The sequence below is a fragment of the Thunnus thynnus genome, chromosome 19 (assembly GCF_963924715.1).
Source record: "Thunnus thynnus chromosome 19, fThuThy2.1, whole genome shotgun sequence".
In the NCBI taxonomy this organism is placed as follows: Eukaryota; Metazoa; Chordata; class Actinopteri; order Scombriformes; family Scombridae; genus Thunnus; species Thunnus thynnus.
Window position 1 is genome coordinate 8,538,427 of NC_089535.1, and position 12,239 is coordinate 8,550,665.

Here is a 12,239-nt window from a genome sequence, read left to right on the forward strand (position 1 = left end):
AGCCTGTGAGCCTCTAACAGGATTACAGGTCATCTGCTCCGGCTCTACCAGCTAATGGTTGTTAACCTGCTCTTTACTCCGCTGTGCTTTGTATTAAAAAAAAAAAACATAACCATGTCCTCTCAGGAATCACTGCACAAATCACCAGAATAAACTTGTTAAAAAAACACACACTCCCACCACAACCATTTTATTTTGTTCTCTCTACTGTACTCGCTTTTTTAATTCATGATTACTCTTTGTTTTCTACCTTCATTCAGCCACTTTCATTTAAAGTGTGTTTATAGACCTTGAATGTGTTTTCATAGTGAAAATACTGTTCACTTCCGGTTTTGATAGTTCGAGTTTTCAACCTGAGCAAAGTGTCTCTCTCAGCTTGTGTGTGTGTGTGTGTGCGCAGTATCTGCCTCCATGACAACGTTTGGATCTGCTGTTGTTGTGATTATGTGCTTTTGGCGCCCTCTGCTGTCACATACTTGTCATTGTAATGGCAGCAGAGAGGTATCAAGAAGTAAAGGGGTACATTCATTCCAGTTGCAGTCATTATTCCCTCTACTTCTCCCTCTACATTTAATTTTACATCTGTCTTCCCTTAAGTTTTTCCTCATCCTTTACTTCATGCTTGTGCAGTAGGTTGGCCCTTTTTTTTTGCCAACTTATTTCTCATTTTTCATTAATCCATCATATTAGAAATGTTAGACTTCACCACGTTAGAAAAGAGCGGGGAGGCTTTACAGCTGAAATTATTACTGAAAACACTTTTATAAGAGCATTTAAATCTTAACGCTTCAGCTTTTTAAGCTGTTATACCCTCTTTTCATGAATTGGTGAAGTTTAGCAACGCAATATCATAAAAATACATGTAAGCAGTGTTTGTTTAACAGAAAATGAACAATGGCTTTTATATTCTCAGAATGCTGACTTTTGTCTGTTGTCTCTTTCTCTCTCCTGCTCCTCGCCATTTTTCTCTCCTCTTCCCCCCATGAAGCTTTCTCTCAAGCTGGTAAGCATGACCGTATAACCGCACGACTGTAGCGGCATGACCATAGCACGCATGTCACGTCCTCCCAGTAACACATTGTTAATAACGTTCTGTACGCCGTTTTTTTTGTTGTGCTCCTTACTTTTTTTTTTTTTTTTTTTTAATCTAAGTTATTAATTTGTTTTTGCTGTGACACAATAATGGACCCCAGACTCATGTCTTTGTCTCATTTGTATGTTATTTTGTCATTTGTTTTTATGTTGTGGTTGTGCTCACGTCATGTCTCTCCCCCAAACTGTGTGTGTGTGGTCTCTGTGGTGCAGATCACACTCAATTCTCACGTCCGGAATCTCATTGAGGTGATCAGATTTACTCTATGTTTTATCTGTCCGTCTCTTAGTCTGTCTGGTAGTCCTGGTCTCGACAAATCGTACGTCCTTGTAACAAATACTAATCTGATCTTATGTAGTAGTTGCTCACACACGTCCTTACACTGCATGCTGATTACATTACATTACATTTATGGAATGCTGTTTTGTTAAAATAATATATAAGAACCACAATCAAAAGACCAGAATATCAACTGTTACTTAATATTTTCTCAGGACAAGATACTTTAGGAATAGTTCAACCTTTTGGGAAATACACTTATTCACTTTTTTGTTGAGACTTAGATAAGAAGATTGATACCCCTCTTGTGTCTGTATGCTAAATATGAAGCTACAGCTTGCAAACAGTTAGCTTGGTTTAGCTAACTTAGCTAGTTAGCTGCTAAGCTAAGCTAACCGCTTGCTGGCTCTGGCATTGTGTTTAGTGTATAGACATGAGACATGAGAGTGTCTCTCAGAAAAAAAGCAAATAAGCACACATCCCAAAATGTCAAACTACTCCTTTAAACTAACTTTTTAATTAAAATTAGGCTATATCATGATTTGTGTAATATCAATATTCTCTACATACAGGACCTGTAAATTATTGTCCATCCTAAATTGGTTGTGGTGTAAACAACAAAAAATACTTCATGTCTGCCCATAGTTTTAGTTTGGTCTTTGATTTGATCATGTAGAATGACAGTAAATTAAATCTGACCTAGATTATTGTGTTTTGATGAGTCATTGGGTTACATAGAGAATGCAAACACTAATACATCACTAATGTACTGTAACTTGTCACTGAGAAAAAAAGCATGTCTCTGCATGACGATTGACAGATTTTTGTTATGTTGCATGCCCGGTAAGTGTTGCGTGCTGGTACAGGGAGAAAGGGTAAGGTCGCCATGGAAACCTAGCTGCTGTGTTTGGCCTGGCTCATGTGCAGTGAATCCTGACCTCAAGTCTGTAGCTCCCGCAGTTATATCCTGTGGTGCCGCTGTGATCCATCTCAATGAGATCCAAACGCAGGCCTTGACCTATCCAGTCCACGCAACGAGTTGTTTTTCTTAATTGAGAGGACTAACACAACTTTTTTTTTTTTTTTCCCACTCAAAACTCAATGACAGATCTAATGTATGGAGGCCCATATGGTTCAATATTAAATACATGAATAAGACATTATGATTAAAAAAATCATATGAACAAAGAGAAAAGTACAAATTCAAACCAGTAAATTATTAAATAATTTGATAAATTATTAAAACTCAACTCATTAAGAAATGTTATTTCATCACTCTTATTTTCATAAGAATATAATAATAAAAGTAGTAATAATAGTAGTTTTATTGGAGGTCATTTTATTAAATTAGAGATTTTTGAAAATGTTTAAATTATATATAAAAATTATGGAAATATTTATTTCACCAGTGATTCTCCTTAAATGTATTTATTTTGGGATTTTTTAGGCCTGTGTGTGGTAATATTTGAATGGGGGATGTTGTGGTTTGTAAGCCACGGGGGCGCCCCTCAATGACACCTTAATTTCATGTCACTTTTTATTTTATGTCACTTTCCATGACAGTGGAGTTGTCTTCATTCGCCATGCCCTTTCTTTTTAGACAATCACCTGCCCTTAGTCTCCCAGCAGGCTTATCAACTGCTAGCTAACTTGCTAGCTTCTGTTAGCTGGGGGCAATTACAGACAAAGACTGTGTGTTTTTGCTCTTCAGAGTTGTTTGATTTTCTCAGAAGAATATCTGTAGAATCACAATGCTGCTGATGTAACATCGTCTCTTCACTTTGATGCTGTATAATAAATCCAAGTTCATAAACTAATCCAGCTAGTTAGGTAGCATGTGTAGCATTGTTAACTTACCGGAAGTCAAAGGAAAGATCAGATACTGTGTCTGTGTACTTTGTTTATTTACTGCAGCAGCTAGTTGGTTGGTTTATTTATGCATTGGTGACTGTTGACAACTTTACTGTCATGAAAAGTGACATCATGAAATAAAAAAGTCGCATGAAATAAAGGTGTTATTATGTAAAAAGCTATTATGAAATAAAAGACAGACCTTTGAAAAGCTAATGTATATAAACCTTAATGATATTTAGGAAAATAAGTGATGAAATACATCACATACATAATAATGAGTTGCGTTTGAATAATTCATGAAATTCAAAATATATTGGTTCATTTATGATATGATTATTTAATAATTTGACCTCTTTGGGCCTCCATACTAATCACACTATGTATAGCAAGCCTCAGAAAAAGTTTGAGAGACTGCTGAATAATATGACTCATCAGTTCAGTGTTACATACTGGAAACCTTCTCATCAGGAAATATGATCAGTGGCCAGCCAAAAGAACTCTCACTCACACTACTCCCTTTTTAAGAACACAGTCAAACAGCTTCAGACCCATTAGCCAGCTCACACTGAAACACTATATGAACAATAATAGGGTGTAGCTAATAGTTTATTACATTCCCGATGACAGCACTAGATTAGGCGTGGAGACTGAATAGGTGAAAGGCCTCCAGTCTATACACAGACAAACATCCCACCTATCAAAGAGTGTGTGTTAGAGAGCGGCTGCAGTATCTCCTTCAGGTGAATTATGTAGTTAGAAACAATCTGTTAATATGTTATCCATTTATCCCTGAATCATGGTTCACAGGGTTTACAGCAAGCGGAGATACTGCACCTAACTAGAAAACACCCCCAGCAACACAACAAATAATGAGTTATTAAGTTCCTTTTTTTTAATCTTACAATTTCTGTCCATCTCTTTCCCATTTTTGTTTCCTTTTCCTTCTCTCTCTTCCACCCTTTTGTTCTCTCAGGGCTCCGGACCAGAAGACTTCAGCCACCTGCCACCAGAACAGAGGAGGAAGAAGCTGCAGGGCAAGATAGATGAACTGAGTAAAGACATTCAAAAAGAGATGGACCAGAGGTATCTGTAGTACCGTTCTTTGATAAAGTTCAGGGTTAAGCATTAAGGGGCTTTTCTGTTTTGTTTATAGCAAGCAATATTTGTGTTTACATCTTCAATATGCATCAAAGACTTGAACTGACATTCATATTTTCCTCTCTCAGGGACGCCCTAACTAAGATGAAAGACGTGTACGTGAAGAACCCTCAAATGGGAGACCCAGCCAGCGTAGACCCCCGCCTATCAGAAATAGGGCAGAACATCGAGAAACTCCAGTTTGAGATGCAGAAATTCGAGGTAAGCTCGATGCTGGTCTCGGCTCTCATTTCTGCAAAGTGTTAGTTTTGGCGAGGCTATCTTGTTTGGTTTATTTGAGACAGTAAACGATGAGAAGTTCAAACACTCGTCTCCAGCTGGGATGGTTCCAAAGAAGCCGGTCGTTCATCCATATTAGGAGAAGATGTGATGCAGCTGGAGAGGCCGGCGGGAGAGAGGAGTTCCAGAACAATGCCCCGGTTTAACCCTGTAAATAAATGGCTAACAAAGTGGAGTGCGATGCAGAGATGTTGCCAGATGCAAAGGCCATCGGATTCAAAGATTACAAGAATTCCACAGTGCTTGAAATACATTTCAAGTCATCATGTAGTCATGTAGAAAAAAAAAACAAAACAGACAAGCTGCAGCCAAAACATTCATAATGAGTGCGTTTGTTTCAGGGCTGGTTAGCAGAGGTGGAGGAGAGGATGCCATCCAAGAGCGATACACACCGGAGAAGTGGAATCTATGAGACCCAGAACAACACAACAGTGAGCACCAACTGTGCGCAGGACAGAGAGAGGTATGGTATACTCTGACAGTCTCTCAGTCAAACCAAAACATCCCGATCCTGTGAAACCCGCTACTTTGTAGTTGCACATCTCATTTTTTCGGAAGAAAACTATGTATGTTTTCACAGTATATTTACTGTGTGTGTGTTGGCCCTTGAGCAGCCCGGATGGCAGCTACACAGAGGAGCAGAATTCAGAGACTCAGGTCAAAGCCACACCCATCCCCAACACCACCTCCACCACGCCAGAGTTCGACGACGAATTTGACGACGAGGAGACCCTGCCCACCATCGGCACCTGCAAAGCCTTGTACCCCTTTGAAGGTAAACCACAACCACAACTGGTGGAAACAAGACAGTTAAAACCCGATAGAACTTGAAGACGCACTCAACGATTTCCGCTAATTCTAGATATTTCAAAGTATGAACCCTGCTGGTTCTGAATTTAGCTTGTTGGTTGGTAGGGTGCTGCACATATGCCCTCTATTGGTCAGCAGCTGCTGTTAAAGTTATTTCCAGAAACAGGTTGAAAAGAGATGTTACTTTTATGGGTGTGGGGTGGGTGGATGAATGATTTCTCTCAATGAGGAGGAGTAGGAGTGTGACCTTTCCGAGGAAATGTGTGGAGGAGGAGGGCGGATAGAAATGCAGTCATTTCTCCAGCACACAAATCTGGCAAATACTCAAAGCTAAAATCAAAAGTTGGAAAAGAGCCCTGATCGATCTGAGGGATGATAAACGCTGGTGACCCTCTTTGGAAAGATATATAAGTGTTGAAGTCTCCAGAAGAAATGTATCCGTTCTCTGAGTGGAAATCCTTCCTCTCTATGAGAAGATAAGTACATGAAATTTATAAATTACCAATCAGTCTCAACTGTTTTATTAAGAATGGCAAGAATGAAAGGTTTTTACTTTTGCTGGTCCAGGAATTAGTATGATCCTAATAGTCAAGAATTAAAATAATGTAAATCAAGTAATAATTATAGACAGCGTATTAAATCAGTACCAGGGACGGCCCAGATTCCTGGCCTACATCATTAAAGCTTCTGAGCATTACAAAGTCAGAATGAAAGAAAAAGAAGTACAGACAAAACGTGTCTACTGTAATAATATTTTTTAAAAATCACAATATAGTATTGCCTAAAGTATTCATCTAATATTTAGTATGTTAGAAGGCTTTCTACCCACCACCAGCAGACAATAATCATAAATAATATGTGTTTTTCATTAATGAGCAGATTAAATGAAGAAGCATCATAAAGTAGCGACTGTGAGCATGTAATAGTTTTGCCTGACACTGTTTTTATATGAAGTTTTCTGTGCAGCATCATGATTTTGACTTGCGATGTTATGACTGCATTCTGCTGCCACAAAACAGGAAATCTGATTTGCACATTTCCAGAGAAGTAAAGCTCTAATTTACATAAAGTTAGTTGAGGTTAGATCCACCTCTATCGTTGCTTCATGCTTTCTTTTATCCGTCTCACAGGTCATAATGAAGGTACTATCTCGGTGGCAGAGGGGGAGCTGTTGTATGTCATAGAAGAAGACAAAGGAGACGGCTGGACACGAGTGCGCAGGAACGAGGACGAGGAGGGATACGTCCCCACATCCTACGTCGAGGTCTTTTTGGAAACAAATGCCAAAGGTGCTATGACATACATTTAACTCAGCAAAGTGTGTGTTTTTTTGTTACTGTGAGTCAGCAAGTTTCCATTCACCTGCTAAACAAGTGGGGGAAGTTATGGAGATTGAAGCTTGTCACTGGTAGCTCAGATAAGAGAATACAACTGGAATACAATCCCCCCCTCCCCTCCCCCCTCGCCTGGCCCACACACACACACACATACACTTCCTGTCTCTCCCAGTGGAAAGGACCACTCATACAGTATTTGTCCATTGTGCCTCATGACAGTTAGGACAGTTGTGGAAGATAGCGTGAGGTCACTCTGCACGGTCGCTGAGCTCTGAACAAAACATATGATAATGTTTAGAGATGTGAGACGAGCCAGACGGATGTTGTGTACAAGAAGTGTGTTCATGTGTGGAAAGAAGCTTGCAGTTCCTCACCTCCTATTCACTGCAGTGCCACCTAGTGGTGATACAAAAATATAACACGACACCCACAGCTTGAAGCTCAGCACACACTGACAATGATCACATGCACATTTCTGACACTCAGTATTTGACTATTCTTAAAATATTTATTGTTAAGATTTAAAGATCCCCTTCAGACATGTTGAAAGTGTATATAAAATATTCTACTTTGAATAATCATACGTGTCTAATATGGTTTTCCCACAAAAAAAAAGTTCAATAATTCAAATTTTTAAATACTCCTACTTTACTGAAAAGTCCGTTCTCAGTGTATGTGCACTAGAGGCTTCAATTTTGCACGTCACACTTGTGTAAGCTGAATACTGGACCCCGATTGGCTCCAAACTGTGATGTAACACATCGTGCTCATAGTTACACGCCTTAAACTCAGATTTTCAGTGAGCACAGAGAGAAAGTTTCCACTTTTAACAGATGGATGTGAAAAAAGCCTTCTAGTGTCAAACTCTGTACAGTGACGCTCAAACATCCAAGTGAAGGAACAAGACAGGTTTTTTTTTAACGGAGGGGGACTTTAAAACGCCATATTCCACTCACATAAACACGCTTTTAATCACGAGTGTGAACCACAACCTCGGTCGAATACTCGAGGCAGTATGGTGATAAATCAGCTGAGTGAATGTACGCACCGTCTGAAGTGACAACAAACATCAAGTGATAGTCGAATCATCACGCAAGTTTTTGTGTTTTGGTCACTTGTTGTACTTAATAGCATAGCATGCTAGATGTGCAATCATGCAAAATGTAATTTAAATCTGCTGTAAAATATGAACACATGAAAAGATATTTTTGTAGGCTATAATAAAAAAAAAAAAATAAAATAAAAATTGTGCCCCCCCCTCCCTCAACTATTGCATGCTGTAGATTAATCATAGTGCTGTTACAACATGAAGAAGTTGTGAGAGTAATTATTGTTCCCTGTTAGGGTTAATTTTATAAAAACGACTGATCCAATTAGTCTGTAATAGTCAGCTTAAGCTGTTTTTTGTTTCTTTTTTTAATCCACCTTTTTGATAACGATAGTGTTGAGCTGTTCTGGTCCTTTTTTCCAGGCCAGATTGTAAAGGAATAAAGGACTGAGAATTAGCTGTACTAAGCTATATGGTGAGACTGGGCTGCGATATGGAGCTACTCATGACGTTAAAGCTTTCTGGTTTCTTTGCACGCGTCTGTGAACAGTGCATTTGAAGTAAAAGCATGGTGTGTGTGTGTGTGTGTGTGTGTGTGTGTGTCCTCTTTTGTCATTTCACTTCAGTGCTACAATGAGACATTCTTTGCTTCTTTTCGAGACTGGCGTTGACTCAAAAAATCTTCTCTTTCATAACTCGTGAAACAAGCCTTTGTTAAACCTCCTTTCACGATTTTTAATCAGCTTTGATGGCTTGTTACCGGCACAGCATGTGGTTCTTGCTGTGCTGGATTTCTTTCTTTCTTTCTTTTTTTTTTGTGTCAGCGCTGTAAATACACATTTCATGCCTCCAGTAATTCTTATGGAGGTGCAATGGAAATGTGGTGCATGCTGCAGCATTTGTGGGACATTTATCTGTGTCATTACTGGATTTCAGCATGTTGGGACGGGAAGTAAAGTGGCTGCACTCTAACATGCACATGTTTAAACTGTAACATGTAATTTTAACGATTGCTTGAACTATCAATACCCATCGAGGGACTGGTGTTAGCTAGGAAATTAGCTTCGGCTACATGCGTGCAGTACATCGGAAACTGTTTCTGCAACTATCAATGTTCTCTGTGTTTGTCCCTTACAAATAAACTAAACTATGCACTGATGCCAGATGAAAACTAAAGTGGGATAAGCTTATAAGGTTAAAGTTACATCTTTGGGTCACACATACATTATGTGCAGATTACACTCATGCTGTCGTTTTTACAGCAGTTCTATGCAATGACTTCTTTCTTTCTCCTCTCCATATCTGAATATTTGGGTTGCTGGGTCGATATTTTTTCCTTTAGAGCTATCTAACTTTTCTTTTTGTCATTTTTTTGTTTGTTTGTTTGTTTGTTTTTTTTTTCCCTTTTTGAATTGCAGATTCCTAAAAGTGTGAGGCTGGCTGAGGAATGGCAGGGCAAGCAGCCTCGGAGAAAACCACCATGTTCCTCATAACGCTCACAGAGTCAGAGAGAGAGAAAGTGAAAGACGACCTGAATCTAAAAGCATCTCAATTTCCAAACCGTTAGAAAAAAAAAAAACAAAAAACAAAAAAACAACAACTTATCGGCAGTGTTGCGCTTCCTCTGCAGAGCCCGGCGGTGTGAAGCAACGCTAAGAGAAATCCATCTAAATTTTTAGCGCCCATAACCTTTCCATTCTTAACACCCATACAGCAGTAACAACCACGGTATACAATTTGCTTCTTTGTTGTTTTTCAGCAGAGCTTTGCTTCTTAATGTAACTAACTCCGCTTTTTACCACCGCGGCGCGGTCATGAACGTGGCTGTTGGCTTCCTCGCTCTGCCACTTCTCCTTTTCCTTACCTTTGCCCTATTACACACACACACACACACACACACACAGACACACACACACATGGCAGAGGGTGTGGTCAGAGACAGGACGGAGACCAGCAGGAGCCCAGGGACAAATGACGAGCTGGAGGACCCCCCCCGCTCCTCCTCCTCCTTCTCCTTATCAAACACCTTCATCTAAGGTTGTGTATGCGTCTCCTCACTCACTCATTGACTCCAGAAGGAATCGTCCGCCTACACGTGGGGCTCTGAAAACCTCACGTTCACCCCTCTCACCAAAATCAGCTCCCATGTTTGCAGGTTTCACCAAACAAGAAGAAACGAAGGTGCTAATCATCTATCTGTACATGTGCTTCCGGTTTATGTTTGAGCTGAATGCCTGCGTGTGTTATTTGAAAGTCTCTGTGTGTTGCAACGTCCCGTTTTTCTCCACGCCAACGTCAATCCATATCCACAACCGACTGGACGGAAAGAGAGATGAATGATGGGTATTTCGCCATCACCCTCATCCACATGTCTTGTCACTGGTGTCTGCTCCTCTCTCTGACCACACCTCCTCTCCCCCTCCTCCCCCCTCACCTCCACAGCCCTTCCCTCCTCAGGCGGCGCAGGCTAACCCCCTTGGCTGCTTTGAGCCCTCCTTTGCAACAGCTCGGGGCGGCGGCCTCTCAGCGTTGTGGTGTGCTGCATGCTTGCCCTGTCTTCCTCCTCGCCCCTCTGCTGGCAGCCCGGAGGTGGCGGGGGTGTTCGCTGCGTCAGCTTACGCCCCCTGCCTCCAGCCTTTCTGTTCAGTTAACCCTCATTGCCTGGTCGTACTGTTTGAATTAACCTGAATGCCACTATTTGGGTTCGGTGCCTGTGGTTCATTTTTTTTATGTTATATCTCTTTTCCGTTGTCAGCTCAGAAAGCATGTTTCTCTGTTTTTAACAGTGAGCGAGTGATCTCCTCCTCCCAGTATTCCCCAGTTGAATATCAAAACTGTCAGAAAAGGACGATAGGGACCCGAAATGTTGTCTTTTTGAACGATCTTATGCATAGGTAGGTCATGGATGTCTTGTGCATTTGTTATACTGTAAGTACACAGTACAGTATGTATGTAAAAATATTGTATGTGTCGATCAGAGTGTCTAACGCAAGTTGTTGTTAGTTCACAGTTTATCACCTCGTGGAAACACAAAAATGTCTTCTGCTTGATCCAAGCAACAGTTTACCCAAAAATAAAACCTATGAGGATATTAGTTACAAACCCGAAGTTGTCAGGATGGTACAACCACTGTCTACTGTATATGAAAATATACTGTGATTCTCATTTTCCTGTGACTTTCTGACTGAAATGTGACGAGATGCAGAATCACCTGTTTTCGGGCCTTAACCGGGTTTCTGTTCTGTTCACTGAGAGAATGATGCTGATGTTAGCTGTGGCGAGGTGAAAGGATTAAGATGTGATTGTCTGAAAAGTTTAGGGGAAAATTTCATATTTTTTTTTTTTTTTTAATCATGAAACTGTCAGACGTTAGGAATTACAGTGTTCCCACTGATTCCCCCTCTGCTCAACGGCACATATGTGATTTTAACAATTTTTGTTTTGTATTTTATGATGACTGAGATTTTTTTTTTTTCTTTAAGCTGGAAATCTATGTTGTAGCTTATTCTGCCTGAGCGGGACTAAAATCCCTTAACTGCAAATATGAGTAACAATGACATTGTTTTGTTTTTTGGATGAAGCCATTGTTGAATATTCATCTGATGCAGAAAATCATGAGCGATTGATGTAATGACCATTTGGACACTTGATGGAAGCAATGATCAAATCCCTGCTGTGGTACAGAATCAAGCTTAAAAGTATTATTTGCTTTTCGCCACCCATCACTTCATATGTCAAGATGTCAAACAAGCCACTTTTGTTTGTTGAATTGTTTCTGAGTGATAAATGACGAGATAAATCTAATGAGGCACAAATCACCGCTTTGATGCCATCTGCCTGCCAGCAGTGCTCTGCGACGAGACCACCACAAACCTTCGAATCGATGCCCCAGAATAACCTGCCTGTACAGTGGAAATGGCGCGTTGGAATTAGAGAGAATATATATGAATATATAAATAAAGTTTAAAAAGGAAAACATCTATTTTAACTATTGAGAGTCTTACCATTACTTTATCTGCTTTGCAAAGTAAGACTTCTTTTCCTTTGTAAGGTCTACCAAATGGTGTGTTTTTGCACTTTTTCGTTTGTGTTCCATTTGGTAGCCCATGCTTGTGTTTTGGAGCACTGAATACTTTGTATTGTGTTTACTGTGCCAATTAAATATGCCTGGAAAGTAAATATGCTAGTAATGTGTCCTTTCTTGCTCATTTAGGGAATTGCGGGCAAAAGCCACAATCCCATAGTATCAGTCGCCACCAACAGCAGGTTTAATTATCCACAATTAATTCTGGGTTAATGAGAACACACTGTAGATGTTTATAGATGTTTTGAGGTTAAAGCTTTGTGATTTAATTAAACGAAGATTACTCAACACTCAACC

General features: G+C 40.0%; 1 protein-coding gene across 14 annotated transcripts in view; it reads left to right on the forward strand.

Moving 5' to 3' along the window:
* The window catches only part of fnbp1b (formin binding protein 1b), a 61,080-nt gene extending 49,043 nt beyond the window's left edge, over positions 1 to 12,037 (forward strand). For 4 of the 14 annotated variants that reach the window (XM_067575053.1, XM_067575048.1, XM_067575057.1 and 1 more), the window contains exons 11-17: positions 989 to 1,003; positions 1,306 to 1,341; positions 4,200 to 4,309; positions 4,453 to 4,585; positions 5,005 to 5,126; positions 5,278 to 5,438; positions 6,604 to 9,270. In XM_067575053.1, coding sequence (XP_067431154.1) covers positions 989 to 1,003; positions 1,306 to 1,341; positions 4,200 to 4,309; positions 4,453 to 4,585; positions 5,005 to 5,126; positions 5,278 to 5,438; positions 6,604 to 6,782 — 756 coding nt within the window. In that variant the 3' untranslated portion in view covers positions 6,783 to 9,270. The other 10 variants (XM_067575051.1, XM_067575058.1, XM_067575061.1 and 7 more) reach the window with 7 other exon arrangements.
* Positions 12,038 to 12,239: the final 202 nt, after the last annotated feature.